Source organism: Crassostrea angulata, chromosome 10 (assembly GCF_025612915.1).
Source record: "Crassostrea angulata isolate pt1a10 chromosome 10, ASM2561291v2, whole genome shotgun sequence".
Taxonomy (NCBI): domain Eukaryota; kingdom Metazoa; phylum Mollusca; class Bivalvia; order Ostreida; family Ostreidae; genus Magallana; species Magallana angulata.
The window spans coordinates 3,231,256-3,248,299 of NC_069120.1; the positions used below are offsets into that span (position 1 = coordinate 3,231,256).

The 17,044-nt window shown below is 34.4% G+C and overlaps 1 protein-coding gene across 2 annotated transcripts in view; it reads left to right on the forward strand.

The window, feature by feature from the left end:
• The window catches only part of LOC128165010 (broad substrate specificity ATP-binding cassette transporter ABCG2-like), a 35,103-nt gene that overhangs the window by 16,219 nt on the left and 1,840 nt on the right, over positions 1–17,044 (forward strand). Inside the window, exons 2-17 of one of the 2 annotated variants that reach the window (XM_052829192.1) lie at positions 573–768; positions 1,471–1,530; positions 4,457–4,571; positions 9,668–9,820; positions 10,638–10,795; positions 11,156–11,307; positions 11,481–11,588; positions 12,401–12,461; positions 12,838–12,946; positions 14,397–14,462; positions 14,875–14,960; positions 15,202–15,291; positions 15,411–15,535; positions 15,892–16,046; positions 16,357–16,446; positions 16,849–16,922. In XM_052829192.1, coding sequence (XP_052685152.1) covers positions 599–768; positions 1,471–1,530; positions 4,457–4,571; positions 9,668–9,820; positions 10,638–10,795; positions 11,156–11,307; positions 11,481–11,588; positions 12,401–12,461; positions 12,838–12,946; positions 14,397–14,462; positions 14,875–14,960; positions 15,202–15,291; positions 15,411–15,535; positions 15,892–16,046; positions 16,357–16,446; positions 16,849–16,922 — 1,772 coding nt within the window. In that variant the 5' untranslated portion in view covers positions 573–598. The remainder of the gene's footprint in view (positions 1–572; positions 769–1,470; positions 1,531–4,456; positions 4,572–9,667; positions 9,821–10,637; positions 10,796–11,155; positions 11,308–11,480; positions 11,589–12,400; positions 12,462–12,837; positions 12,947–14,396; positions 14,463–14,874; positions 14,961–15,201; positions 15,292–15,410; positions 15,536–15,891; positions 16,047–16,356; positions 16,447–16,848; positions 16,923–17,044) is intronic. The other variant, XM_052829193.1, reaches the window with a different exon arrangement.

The window sequence follows — 17,044 nt, forward strand, 5'->3', positions numbered from 1 at the left end:
AGTGTAACAGTGTACACTACGTGCCCCCAGGCTGTGTAAATAGTCACGGGTTTCACACCTTTGTATATACACACGACACCAGAATACCGTTATTTCATCCAACAGAAAATGATGTACCGGTACATACTGTCAGATAATTAATAAGATCATGGATACGATTTCTACTGTCAAACTAAATGAGTTCTATAATTGAGATTCAATTATGTAGAGATATTATAACATTGCTGACTCAAGGGTAGCAAAATCATTATGTATGTATTGTAAATCTCAAGTGCTATATATTATATGAACATTTCAATAAAGAGTTTATTGAATGAAGCAAACTGTCATGTTTTTATACAGACATTATGAGATCCACCCATCATAAATGCAATAAATCTCTTGGTATTCATATCTTATTGTTTAGACTTATATGTTATCCTCTTGAATACAACGATGATTTAAAGGATGTTATTTTCCAACCAATCAGCTTGCAGAAATTCATTTGCTCACATTAAAGTAAAGGAGAGTTGTTCACTAATTGATTTTGCCCATATATCTCTCACCAGTTTATAATTAACATGTCCTTACAGCAGGTAATGACATAGACCTTCCAGACATGTCATCCAAACAGAACGGAGTACACGCCGTGGAAATCTCTCGGTCGGGTGCCATGGAGACGAGGGGCTCAGTGATTTCTGGACAGAATGTGGTCTACTCTGTGGACGTCAGGAAGGGGGCATGCTGCTGTGGACAGGTCACCCAAAAAGAGATTCTGAAGGGGGTGGAGTAAGTGTCAGTAAAAAATTCTGAGATGGATGGAGTAAGTGTCGGTGAGGGATTCTGGGAGGGTTGGAGTAAGTGTCACTGAGGGATTCTGGGAGGGTTGGAGTAAGTGTTGATCAGGGATTCTGAGAGGGGTGGAGTAAGTGTTGGTCAGGGATTCTGAGAGGGGTGGAGTAAGTGTTGGTGAGATATTCTGAGAGGGCTGGAGTAAGTGTTGGTGAGATATTTTGAGAGGGCTGGAGTAAGTGTTAATGATTCTGAGAGGGATAGAGTAAGTGTCAGTGAGGGATTTTGAGATGGGTGAATAAGTGCCAGTGAGGGATTCTGAGAGGGGTTGATAAGTGCCACTGAGGGATTTTGAGAAAGGTCGATAAGTGTCTGAGGGATTCTGGGAGAGATGGATTAAGTGTCGGTGATTATGAGAGGGGTAGAGTAAGTGTTATGGAGGGTTGAAAGGGGTAGTTCAAGTGTCAGTGAGGAAATCGAAAAAGGATGGAGTAAGAGTCAGTGAGGGAATCTAGGAGGGGTGGAGTAAAAGTTAGTAAGAGATTATTGGAGAAATGAAGTAAAGTGAGTGACTGAGGTAATCTGGGAGAGGTGGTGGAAGAGTCAATTACCATCCAAGCAGATGAAAGTGCATGTATATGCACTTAAGGTTATTCCTTATAAACAAGAACTAATATTGATATTTATTTTGTGTTTCAGTTGCATATTTAAACCTGGTATGAATGCTATTCTTGGACCAACAGGAAGTGGGAAGTCTTCGTATGTATCCCTGGGTTTTTCAATTTTGGGTAAACTGTATTAATCAGGTGACCTATTTCTATTTGTTATGGTCTGTCAAGACCAACACACCAGTTTTGCCATATATATGATGCAATATTTTGAATACCATTCAGAACTCCCACTTATATTGTTTATCAATGCATCATTAATGATTGGATTTTGTAGACATATATTGTAGGGTGTTTTTTGTTTTAAATTCAATGTATTCATTCAATCATATTTATGCAAAATAATAGTAGGTAATACCTGTGCAAAGGCTTTTGTGCAACATACAATCCAGGGGCCCGTTTCACAAAGCTATTTTATGACAAATATCTGTCTTAAGACCAAAATTTGTCATAAGTTTTTATCATAGCTGTTTCACAAAAGTGTCTTAACTTATGATAATCTTAATTAAGATTGTTCAAAATCTTAAGACACCCAGATACTTCTCTTAAGTCAATTTTAAACATGGCGGCGGCCTATATTTTGATAAGAAATAGGGAACTTAAAAGGCGTGAGCGTGTATTCAGGGACAGAATCAACCCATTAGATTATATGGACGTTTGTGACATCTTAGAGAAGTTCCGTTTGCCATGACATGTTATCTTTGACTTATGTAATGAGCTTAATGATCATTTAGAGCACCAAACCAAAAAATTACATGCCCTTCCAACATCATTGCAAGTCATGGTTGCGCTTCGCTTTTATGCAAGTAGAAGTTTTCAAGCTGCATGTGCAGATCTTCATGGTATAAGTAAAGCAAGTGTGTCCAGAATTGTTTACACTGTTACATCTACTCTAGTTGCCTTAAGTCCTGTCTACATTAAATTTCCTTTTACTGACAGAGATATAAACAATACAATACTGGACTTCGTTCATATATGTAATTTCCCAAATGTGATAGGGGCAATAGACGGGACACATTCTTATTCAGGCACCTTCAACTCATGAGTATTTGTTTGTTAACAGAAAAAACTTTCATTCAATAAATGTGATGGCAGTTTGCAATTCCAATTTGAAATTTTTGAATTTGGTAGCAAAGTGGCCTGGATCATCTCATGACGCATTTGTGTTCTCAAATTCTGTTTTGTGTCAAATGTTTGAGAATAGCAACATTAACAGAGGTTGTCTAGTTGGTGACAGACCCGTTAAAGAATCACTAACACCCGTCTTGAACCCCATCAACCCTCATGAGGAGACATACAATGATGCCCACGCTAAAACCAGGGCCGCCATCGAGCGAGTGTTTGGTGTCCTTAAAATGAGGTTCTGATGCATCGATCGCTCCGGAGGGACCCTACTTTTCAGGCCCGAGAAAGCTTGTCGAATCGTAACTGCTTGTGTGGTGCTACATAACATTTGCATTAATAACAACATCCATGTGCCCCGAAACATAAATAATTATCGTGTTTTTCAACAACCAGACAATGTTGTATTCCAAGGAGTAAACAATGACGGTGCTGAAGCTAGAAGAAGATTAATTCAAACTCGATTCTGAGAACTAAGTAATTGCCATCTTTCCTTTGAATATTGTGTTCATTCAAATTTTATTAAAATTTTAAAATTGTTTCTGTTGCTTTATATACTGGTAATGATAAAGTAATAGTAATTTAAAGATATTTCATCATTTAAATGCGAGACATGCATTTGTATACAGGTAGGCCAAATGGTCACTAAATTACAATTTTGAATTACTATAGAAAAAATTAAGATTCTATGGTTTCAAAATTATCATTTTATATTTTTATAGATTTATCTTTCAAACATTCATGCAGCCTCCTTAATAATCATCAATCAATACAAGAACACTATTTTCTTCACTTATAAAGTATCCAGTAATGATATTGAATATATATTTATCCTGCAGATTTCGTAAATAAATTCTTTACTTTACAATTTACTGATTGAATTTTATGCAATCGCTCCTATAATAATTATCTTAAGATCATCTTAAGATAAGTTAAAGTTATGACAGTTTTGTGAAACAGCTATGTCATATTTTATGAAAATCATAAGTCAAATCTTATGACAATCTTAAGACATGTCTTATGACAAATCTTATGACAACTTTGTGAAACGGGCCCCAGAACTACCTGGGTATATTTTTGCTCATACAAAATTTTTCAGGGAAAAAAAGTTTACATGTTCAAGTAAATTTCAGGTAAATATGAGATGTCAAGAGGAAAAAAATAAAACCAGGTTCTAATTTTTTCAAGAAAAAGAGTATACATTTTTAAGTAAATTTTTAGTTATGAGATGTCAGGAGGAAAAAATGTAACAGCAGTACAATTCTCCGGTAGATGTGTAAAGGGGAATATCAGTATATAAATTGTGCCTATTTTAGAGCGTAACAGTTGAAATTGACACCCAAAGAAAACCATTGTCAACCAACATGAACTGGAGGTTGACAGTGTTTTTTTTTTTGAGGGATGTCAAAATTCAACTGTTACCCTCCCAAACAAGCTCTATTTATTTTATTATACTGAATGTCTTAATTTTCGAGAAAATGTTACTGCTTTTATATAGAAATTATGTGAATTTTACGGCGAACTGTACGCACATTATTTTTGCACATGTAACAATTTGTTGTATTACACGTTGCCAAGTGTGTTGCTAATGCTTAGGGTAATAGAACAGATTATCAATTGCGTTTTAACCAATCAGATTTCAGTATTTAACATGAAAGTATAATATACAATATACCGATACCCCCTGACATATATAGTGCTGATTTTTATCATATGAAAGTTCCAAATACTTCCAAAGCATTACTTCTTACTGGGTGTCTTTACAGAAATTTAATTTATACATATTTCAAAATTATTTAAAAGCATAATAATCAAAAACAATTGTTGTCTATTCAATATTACAAATTTCTGAATTGTCAATATGGGTTTAATCAGGGAACCAATAAAATTTGTAGATTACTTGATGTCCTAGCCGGCAGAAAGGATCCTAGCGGCCTCAAAGGAGAAATTCTGTTCGATGGAGTACCTCCTCCTGATAATTTCAAGTGCATGGTGGGATATGTTGTGCAGGTAAGTTTGATATGCAATATAATTGATAACTTTTTCGTGAGTAATTAATGGTTGAACAAGAGTTTGAATTTGCCTCCACTGACTACATAGATAGAATGTTTAGGATCGAGATTTGATACTTGAATGTCTGCACTAATGAGAAAGAGTTTTACATCAGTTAAAGGTAATTTTGTGCATGTGCTGTGATGGTGAGCCCCGAGAGTTCATCTACTGCAGTTAGATTTTGATGCCCACTGCTGGGCAAAGAACTAGCAGTGGTCACTGTCTGCTGTAATGATATCACAACATATAAGGGTAGTGATGGCTGGATTTGACAGGTTTATATTGGTGTATATTTAGTAAAATTATTTTGTTGTTCATTTCACAGTATACCAGTAATGTTGGAATTCATATCATAGCATGACATTGGTATTGATATAATGGGATGATATGGTATTGATATATTGGTATGATATGGTATTGATATAATGGGATAATATGGTATTGAAATAATGGGATGATATGGTATTGATATCATGGGATGATTTGGTATTGATATAATGTGATGATTTGGTAATGATATAATGGGATGATTTGGTATTGATATCATGGGATGATTTGGTATTGATATCATGGAATGATATGGTATTGATATCATGGGATGATATGGTATTGATATCATGGGATGATATGGTATTGATATCATGGGATGATTTGGTATTGATATCATGGGATGATTTGGTATTTATATCATGGAATGATATGGTATTGATATCATGGGATGATATGGTATTGATATCATGGGATGATATGGTATTGATATAATGGGATGATTTGGTAATGATATAATGGGATGATTTGGTATAGATATCATGGGATGATTTGGTCATGATATCATGGGATGATATGGTATTGATATCATGGGATGATTTGGTATTGATATCATGGGATGATTTGGTATAGATATCATGGGATGATTTGGTCATGATATCATGGGATGATATGGTATTGATATCATGGGATGATATGGTATTGATATAATGGGATGATTTGGTATTGATATCATGGAATGATTTGGTATTGATATCATGGAATGATATGGTATTGATATCATGGGATGATATGGTATTGATATCATGGGATGATATGGTATTGATATCATGGGATGATTTGGTATTGATATCATGGGATGATTTGGTATTTATATCATGGAATGATATGGTATTGATATCATGGGATGATATGGTATTGATATCATGGGATGATATGGTATTGATATAATGGGATGATTTGGTAATGATATAATGGGATGATTTGGTATAGATATCATGGGATGATTTGGTCATGATATCATGGGATGATATGGTATTGATATCATGGGATGATATGGTATTGATATCATGGGATGATATGGTATTGATATCATGGGATAATTTGGTAATGATATCATGGGATGATTTGGTATTGATATCATGGGATGATTTGGTATTGATATAATGGGATAATTTGGTATTGATATCATGGGATGATTTGGTAATGATAAAATGGGATGATATGGTATTGATATAATGGGATGATTTGGTATTGATATCATGGGAATATATGGTATTGGTATCATGGGATAATTTGGTTTTGATAGCATGGGATGATATGGTATTGATATCATGGGATGATTTGGTAATGATATCATGGGATGATTTGGTATTGATATCATGGGATAATTTGGTAATGATATAATGGGATGATTTGGTATTGATATCATGGGATGATTTGGTTTTGATTCAATGTGATGATATGGTATTGATATCATGGGATGATTTGGTAATGATATAATGGGATGATATTGTATTGATATCATGGGATGATTTGGTATTGATAACATGGAATGATTTGGTATTGATAGCATGGGATGATATGGTATTGATATAATGGGGGTGATTTGGTAATGATATAATCGGATGATATGGTTATTGATATCATGGGATAATACAGTATTGATATAATAGGATGATTTAGTATTGAAATAATTGATTGATATGGTATTGATAGCATGGGATGATTTGGTATTGATATAATGGGATGATTTGGTATTGATATCATGGGATGATATGGTATTGTTACATAACCCGCAACGTTATGTTTTACAAGATAAATTCCTGATAGGACTAAAGCACGATAGGATAGGATTAACACACGATAGAACAGTATACACGCACGATATAATAAGATTGATACATGATAGAAAAGGATAAACGATGTTCATGATATACGTATAACTGCGTTAAACTATCTTCACGATTAGCCTGATAATGGCAGAATTTGAGAAAGAACTCGTAAAAATCAAGATATACATGACATTTCTTGTATCAACAAATGTCCAGTTGTTGTAATCCCTGCATCATTTATATAATGTAATAAAATGACCATTTAAATTTTCTTAACAAATATTATTAGCTGAAATGATCAATTATTTGTATTGTTAACATTGTTTTCAATACCGAACAACCCAGTGGATCGCCGGGAACATTATAGCCCGGGAGTAAGTAACACGGAAAATAGTGGACTCAGTCAAAATTCATTCCTTGCTCTAAATAAATATAAAATCTATTATAAATACATTTATTTCTGTATAAAAAATGATGCATTAAAAGTAAATTATCAACACAGATACACACTCCGCGTATGATTTGTTGACATCGTTTTCATTACCGCACAACCAAGTCGATTGCCTGGAACATTTTGTCCCAAGATCAAATATCACACAGAAAATATAGCGGGTTCAATTAAAATAATACTTTTGTTTTAAGTAAAAATAAATATATAATAATTACTTTTGTTCCTATAAACAATGATGCATGCAAAACGAATTATGTTATACATACAAGTTAATGTTTACACTGGTATACATGCCGCGTACGATTTGCTATAAACATACTACATTTGGCTGTGCGTTCTATTTAGCCCTTTTGGCGGAATGCAGCTTCCGCTAAATCAAGTACATCGCTAAATGCTATGCATATATGTATAAGAATAGTCACATTCAGGAATACGCTGATTCAAATCTACGCCAACTTGTTGAAAAACAAATTTCCACCAAATATCGTACATGCCAAATATAGTTTACAATCATTTTTCACTTCCACTGCTTACAGATATGATTTACATGTACTACTGATTAATTTGATCTAAAGAATTGAGAATTTAGTATCAGGATAGAGTGCTGGATAGGAATTTACATTTTTTTTCAATAAAATGTCCGTTTACGGCGAACTGATTGACTCGTAACTTTGAAATACCTGTACTTGCTTATAAAAAGGCATCAAACGATTAACATGATAGGATAAACGAAAAAACTTTTAAAATTAAACAATAATTCCTGATAGGACTAAAGCACGATAGGATAGGATTAACACAGGGTAGAACAGTATACACGCATGATACGATAGGATTGATACACGATACGATAGGATAGGATTGTAAAGAATAACGTTACGGGTACTGTATCATGGGATGATATGGTATTGATAGCATGGGATGATTTGGTATTGATATCATAGGTTTATTTGGTATTGATTTCATGTGATGATATGGTATTGATAGCATGAGATAATTTGGTATTGATGCAATGGGATGATATTGATATCATGGAATGATATGGTATTGATATCATGGGATCATTTGGTATTGATATCATGGGATAATATAGTATTGATATAATAGTATGATTTGGTATTAATATTATGGGATGATATGGTATTGATAAAATGGTATGATTTGATATTGATATCATGGGATGATATGGTATTGATAGCATGGGATTATTTGTTATTGATATCATAGGATGATTTGGTATTGATATAATGGGAAGATTAAGTATTGATATAATGCCTTATAGGATGATAAGGTATTGATATAATGAGATGACATTGCATTGATATAATCGGATGATTTGGTATTGATTTAATGTAATGATTTGGTATTGATATCATGGGATGATTTGGTATAGATATCATGGGATGATTCGGTATGGATATCATGGGATGATTTGGTAATGATATAATGGGATGATATGGTATTGATATAATGGGATGATTTGGTATTGATATAATGGGATGATTTGGTATTGATATCATGGGATGATATGGTATTGATATCATGGGATGATTTGGTATTGATATCATGGGATGATTTGGTATTGATATAATGGGTTGTTATGGTATTGATATCATGAGATGATATGGTATTGGTATCATGGGATGATTTGGTATTGATATCATGGGATGATATGGTTATTGATACAATGGGATAATTTGGTCATGATATAATGGGATGATATGGTATTGATATCATAACATGACATTTGGTATTGATTTAATGTGATGATATGGCATTGATAGCATGTGATGACATTGGTATTGATATAGTTGGATGATAAAGTATTGATATAATGGGATGATTTGGTATTGATATCATGGAATGATATGGTATTGATATAATGGGATGATATGGTATTGATATCATGGGTTGATTTAGTATTAATATCATAGGATGATATGGTATTGATATAATGGGATGAAATAGTATTGATATCATGGGATTGTATAATGTTGATGGAACATGATGCTTACAATGTTGATATTACAGCTGGATATGGTGTATAAATATTTACATTCCGCATATTTTTTGCAATTAAAGTGTGTTGAAAGTTATAACACTGTAACACACATGACGTCACAAACGTTGTAAGCTGCAACATCACAAGCGAAAATCAAAGTTCACACTTGTGGCTGTTACAGTGGCTCTTCCATTAATATGAACTTACCCTTAGGATAAAATAGAAATTTTAAGGTATAAATTACATTTGCAAACAAGGCAAGAAGTTAAAAAGAATGTAAACATAAGTCTTTACATACATGTACAAATATACAAAAAATATACAAGCATTTGCATACAAATCTTCATAACACACTAGTGCATGTTATTCAATTTGTAAGCACACACCGCTGCAGTTATGAGACTGTATCTTTCAAATTATAATGATTCAATGCTTAATTATTGGTGTTGAAATAACAAGATGGTGTTGTTGTGTTGAGATGCTGTCACTAATTTTGTTACAGGATGACGTTGTAATGGGAACTCTTACAGTGCGTGAAAATTTTGAATTTTCTGCCTCCCTCCGCCTTCCATCAAAACTGTCTAGAAGAGAGAGGAACGAGCGAGTAGATACCGTGATACAAGAGCTTGGACTCGGACACTGCGCAGACACAAAGGTGAGACCGCTTGGATGGATCTCTCTTGTAGGATGTGCAGACCCATTGTATTCTAAACATTCAGTTCACTGTTAATCCTACGTATATTAACTGCACTCAAGAATTAAAAAGGGGCTCTTACTTGATAGGTTGTTCACATTTTTTTTCAGCTTACTAATAGAGTAAAACTGGTTTAGTACGAAGACGGATATAGCGAATTCTCGGATATAGCAAAGTTTTTTTGAGTCCCTGGTCAATATCATAACAAATCTTTGCAAAATATTTTGGTTATAACGAATGCGGATATAACAAATTTATGGATATAGCGAACTGATTTTGAGTCCCGTAGAGGTAAATAATAACGAAATTTAACAATTTTATAACAAATTTCTTTACAGTTAAAAAAGTTTGCACTACCATTTAGCATAATAGTTTGAATGAATGTCTTTTTATATAAATTTTTCGACTCTTAATCCAATTATTAAAGGTAACAAAGTAATGTAATTTTTATTTTTAGCCTCAATCAGCAAAAGTTATAGTCTGGTGAAAGAAAACATGTATATAATGAATTCACTATAGTTATTATTACGAATTCGTTAAACAGATATAATGAATTACGGATATAACGAAGTAAATCCATCGGTCTTTAGGACTTCGCTAAAACCGAGTTTCACTGTAATGGAGAAACTTAATACGTCATTTACATGTATTGGGATTATTTAAAATTTATATACTGGGATTTTATGAATTACTTACCTTGTCAGTTTGATCTGTAGTTCATCTTTACAAACACTTCCTGACATAACAATCACCAATTGTGATGCCACGTGTTTAACAGGTAGGGAATGAGTTTATCCGGGGAGTGTCCGGAGGAGAGCGTAAAAGGACCAACATTGGGATGGAGTTGATCATCTCCCCTCCTGTCCTGTTCCTGGATGAACCAACCACAGGGCTAGACGCAAACACAGCCAACTCTGTCATGATGTTATTGAAGAGGTAAACAATGCCTAGTGATTAGTTCCTTTGTAACAAGTGGCTATAAAAATAGATTATTATAAAAAAAAAACAATATAGTTTTAGATATTTCATTCTGCTGTAATTTTGGCTGAGTATTAAATTTGAATTTTTACTTAACTGGCCTTATACCAAGTGTCGCTAAGTACCATTTCTTGCCAGTCCATGGCATTGGTACATCACTATGTATTTTATGCATTGATATAGTGACGTAATGTAACAATCCACTGGCAAAAAATGTACTTGGTGAGAATTGGTCTAGGGCCAGTATGGCTCTATATCAAAATTTAGTCTAGCAGATTTTACTGTAATGGAATTATTTTGGTGATTCTGTTGTTTCAGACTAGCTATTAAGGGGCGGACCATCATTTTCTCTATCCATCAGCCCCGCTACTCCATATACCGCCTGTTTGACGGCCTGATGATGCTTTCTATGGGGGAGGTGGTATACCATGGCCCCACCAAAGAGGCACTGCCCTTCTTCAAGTCTATCGGTAAATAGAAAGCAAGCAAACTCCACGGAGTATCCGACCAATATTCTGAATGAGATTCATGTACTCTAATAGATCACATGCAAGTCACACAGTTGAATGTTAATATATATTGTATATTTTTGCATGTACAGTACTGTTCAAATGTTTCTACTTACTTTTTATTCCCTTGTCAGGCTATACAATCCAAGAAAACAACAATCCACCAGATTTCTTCCTCGATGTAATCAGTGGAGATTTCCACGTGGATGTGGAAACACTTGACCCCGAGAAAACCAGCACAGGTAAAACATACATCACTGTACATCATTGACTGCTTCTATCAGTCACAGATGTAATGCTGATACTGTGTTTGTGATCATGAAGTATACAGAAGAATTAATGTGAATTTCAGGGAAATCATTTGGTAATCATACAGATTTGATATCCTTCAGACACAGCAAACCCTTCAACATTCACACAAATCACTTGAAGCTCACCATCCAACTTTTCTTCTGCAAATTATATCCAAACAAGGGCATCGATATCTTTTGATAAACTTTCGAATTTCAAATGAGTTCTTGTACCAACTTTTTAATCGGTCAGGTAGAGAAGGGCAATTTGCCGTAGTTACATAGATAAAAAAATGGCAACTCACTGGTACAATTATACATCTAAATGGATCATGATAATTAACATATTAAAAAATGACCTGGTTTTGTAGAATCATGCACCACATCTAGTAAGTGAACCTTTATCTTGATCATAACTTTTCTGAGAATTATAGAGTAAATGTAATAAACTCACTGATTCTGTTAAAAATTGTCAAAGAGACATCGGATTAATTCAACAAATGATTGAGATGTTTGGTTGTTTGTTTATGTAATGTGACCTGTTGTTGATTATGTTTGTCCTCTTTGTTGATCCCCCCCCCTTTTGTCATCTTATAGCCTGAATCCATCACCTAACTTCATCTTTTCCAACCTTTACATTATCTGATTTATAACAAAATTGTCATATTTTCCCAATACATAATTAATAGTTCAGCATAGCGTACTGTTATATATTTGCTTCTATTCTGTTAGTTGTTCACTATTGACTATTTATTTTTACCCAGATGAAGACAACATCCATGATTCCCTGGTCCAGAGTTACCAGAATTCTAACGTCTGTCAACAGTAAGTAAGCATCAGAGATCTAATGTAGAAATGGAAGCTAAATCTAATGAACCAAATCCAGGATCAGGAATTTAAATCAATCATCAAGGCATTATTTACAATACATGTACTTATAGAAATACGTACAAGACTATTCATGAAATTTTAAAGAATGGTCTTATTTCAAAGAATTTTTACAACCAACAATGAAGTATTGAATAATATGTTTTTGATTGATTAACCTTTTGAGCAACAAAACATTCTAACTTAGGTTAATAATGACATCTATATTGTCAACTTCATAGTGTCAAGGCTTAGTTCCAAGTTGAATTGTTGAGTTTCATGTAGTCCTCTGATACAGTTTGTACCAATTTTTTTGCATGTCTTTCATCCTCAGAATACAAATGGAGGTTAAAGCTATCTTTGACGAGTACCAGAGAAAAGTTTCTCAGAATGAGGTGGTGCGGTTACCTCCCATCCAATACAACACATCCTTCTTCACCCAGGTAGGAGAGCCATACGCATCCATATTAAAAAGTTATTCACGCAGGTAGGAGAGTCATTCGCATCCTTATTAAAAAGTTCGTGTAGACAGGTAGGATAGCCATACGCATCCTTACTAAAAAGTTCTTGTAGACAGGTAGGAGAGCCATACGCATCCTTATTAAAAAGTTCATGTAGACAGGTAGGAGAGCCATACGCATCCTTACTAAAAAGTTCTTGTAGACAGGTAGGAGAGCCATACGCATCCTTACTAAAAAGTTCATGTAGACAGGTAGGAGAGCCATACGCATCCTTATTAAAAAGTTCTTGTAGACAGGTAGGAGAGCCATACGCATCCTTATTAAAAAGTTCATGTAGACAGGTAGGAGAGCCATACGCATCCTTACTAAAAAGTTCTTGTAGACAGGTAGGAGAGCCATACGCATCCTTACTAAAAAGTTCGTGTAGACAGGTAGGAGAGCCATACGCATCCTTACTAAAAAGTTCGTGTAGACAGGTAGGAGAGCCATACGCATCCTTACTAAAAAGTTCGTGTAGACAGGTAGGATAGCCATACGCATTCTAATTATAAAGTTCGTGTAGACAGGTAGGAGAGCCATACGCATCCTTACTAAAAAGTTCATGTAGACAGGTAGGAGAGCCATACGCATCCTTACTAAAAAGTTCATGTAGACAGGTAGGAGAGCCATACGCATCCTTATTAAAAAGTTCATGTAGACAGGTAGGAGAGCCATACGCATCCTTATTAAAAAGTTCTTGTAGACAGGTAGGAGAGCCATACGCATCCTTACTAAAAAGTTCGTGTAGACAGGTAGGATAGCCATACGCATTCTAATTATAAAGTTCGTGTAGACAGGTAGGAGAGCCATACGCATTCTTAATAAAAAATTTATGTAGACAGGTAGGAGAGCCATACGCATCCTTACTAAAAAGTTCGTGTAGACAGGTAGCATGACAAAAAGACAGGTGTCAAATAATATTTTGAACCCTGTGAAATATTGAACCTGGGTTGAAAAAATCACTGTGAAATATTGTAACCACCCCCCTTTCAACAATTGAACCCGGGGATCAATATTATATTAAATGACAGCATAAAATTTTGATCCCGGGTTCAATATATTGCAGCCATAACGTCAGATTTTTATTTGTTTTGGGGGAGGGGGTTCAAAATATCATTGCCGAAGTATTTAAACCTCTCTGATTTTTATTGCTACTGTATACAGGGTTATTTTTGCCTCGTGTAATTTTCATATTTTTTCACTTACAAAAGGTTTTGCCCCATGAAATTTACCTAGATACAGTTGTGTTTAAAGAGAGAATTTGAGACATTGGAATTCATCCATTCTTAATTTCTCCCACTGACAATCGGGGCGAAAGGGGCAAAAATAAAATTGGGGCAGATATTTCCCTGTATACAGTAATGTTGAGGTGATAGTTTGTTTTCTATTTCAGCTGGTGATATGTTCAGGAAGAACAATCAAAAACATTCTCAGGAATCCCCAGACGTCAGTGATGCAGGTAATCCCGAACTCTGTGTTCTCTTATAAAGCCTGCTCAATGCTGGAGAAAATGAATTTAGTTCTATTTTATGAAGTTTGAATAAACATATCAAAGTTTCTTGGTCTTTATTTTTTGTCTACAGCTTTTTGTGATTCTGACATTTTAATATACAGCTTTTTATGAATCTGATGTTTTTGTCTACAGCTGTTTGTGATTCTTATGTTTGTTCAAAGCTGAGTGAAATTCAGATAAATATTTTTGTCTATAGGTGTCTGTAATTCTGATATTTTAGTCTACAACTGTTTGTCTATATTCTGATGTTTTTGTCTACAGCTATTTGTTTTTTTTGATATTTCTGTCTGCGGCTTTTTATTTTTCTGATATTTCTATCTACAGCTATTTGTTATAATTCTGATATTTCTGTCTACAGCTATTCGTGATTCTGATATTTGCTGCAATCGTAGGAGCAATCTACTGGCAAATAGATGATGACTGCGAGTCAGGAATTCAAAACAGGTAAATCAATACACAATTATGCATGCCCCTCCCCCCCCCCTCCCACACACACACAACCACACACGCCCCTCCCCTTCCTACACACACATTTCATTTTGTTTTGGATCAGTTTTATTTCATTCAAATACAAGACTGTTTGCTATTTGTTCTATGTTTTCACTGTTTCAACTTCTATATATTTCAATTATGTAAGAAATCTCACAAGATAATGTTAATTTACCTTGCTTATTATTATTTTCAGAGTGGGTGCTTTCTTCTTCATCGTCATGAACCAAGTGTTTGGGAATTTGTCAGCTGTGGAGCTCTTCATTAAAGAGAGGGCCATTTTCATGCAAGAATATATAAACTACTTAAATACATCTTCAGTTTATGAAAAAAAAAATTAAGCATGCACCTCAGTTGTTTTATCTCTCAGAGATGTTTGATGTGTGTTATTGTTCAATTTTACAGGCATGAAAATGTAAGCGGCTTTTACAGAGTGTCTGCATACTTCTTCTCTAAGATTTTCTGTGATGTCATTCCAATGCGACTATTCCCTGTGGTCATCTTCTCAGTTGTAACTTACTATATGATTGGTAGGTAGTGATTCATCTTCTCAGTTGTAACCTACTATATGATTGGTAGGTAGTGATTCATCTTCTCAGTTGTAACCTACTCATGAATATATGATTGGTAGGTAGTGATTCTTATTAGTTTTGTTCCTGCTATATCACTTGTTGGTAATACAAGTGACTCTACTTAGATTTTTTGTCTTTTATACTCTTTTGTACGATTGATTGATTAAATTTTTTCTGTGTTTGTATCGCAGTATGTGAATTTTAGACACTGATGTAGTCTTTTGTGACAAAGTCTTTCGGGTATCATTTTCTTGTGTGTTCTGTCTGTACTATATCATATTGCATGCTATATTTATGGTGTGTTTACTTTACAGGTTTTGAGGCGGGAGCAGACAAACTTTTCATCTACATGCTTGGTCTCTTCTCTGTTGCCATGGCAGCCTCTGGTTTGGCCTTTTTCTTTAGTGCACTGGTCAAGATCTTTGCCATTGCCAACCTTTGTATCGCCCTGTGCTATGTATTCATGATGGTAAGACCTTTGTATCGCCCTGTGCTATGTATTTATGATGGTAAGACCTTTGTATCGCCCTGTGCTATGTATTCATGATGGTAAGACCTTTGTATCGCCCTGTGCTATGTATTCATGATGGTAAGACCTTTGTATCGCCCCGTGCTATGTATTCATGATGGTAAGACCTTTGTATCGCCCCGTGCTATGTATTCATGATGGTAAGAAATATTTAATTGTTGTGTAGTTTTCTTAATTATTTTTGTGTTATTTGTTTGTTGGTGTAACCATCACTAGAAACATTAGTATATTGGAATATTGGTGTTTGCAGGTATTTAGTGGTCTCCTAATCAACATTGCCAGCATCGCTGAATGGCTACGCTGGATCAAATGGATCAGTATCTTCAGATACGGCCTCAATGTATGCACTCAATCCTCTCTCTTGATCTCAGTTTTGAGTCTGTAACTTTTAAGGTTTCCATTTGTTTCACAAAAATGTATCAATTTTTATGATTCTGGGGTGTGATGTTTTTATTATATGTTTCGACATACATGTATAATGTTAGATAAAAGAAGTATTGTGTGAACAATGAGAAATGAAGTAAAACATATATGTTTGGGAAAAAATTAAACCAAGAAAGACTTTACAAAAACAGCGTTATTCAAATGATTTTTTTGTTATGAAATTTTGATTGATCATTTTAATTCTTACAAACATGCATGCTTCTAGGTAGTTGATGTTTTTGGGTCGGATTGGAAGACTACATGTATATTCACTCTTATTTGATTTATCTTATATTCAATGATAAATATTTTTCCATAGGCTTTGAGCATCAATGAACTGAAAGACAAGCAGTTTTACAATGGAACAGACGTCAATGGAACACTGCAGTTGTGGTAAGGACATTCATAGTGTTTGCTTCTCTAAATTGCCTGCCATTTATCATTAACAGAACATGTAGAAAGTGAGAATGTTAGTTAAATTGTAACATCAAGCAATCCACCTATTTTTGTCTTAC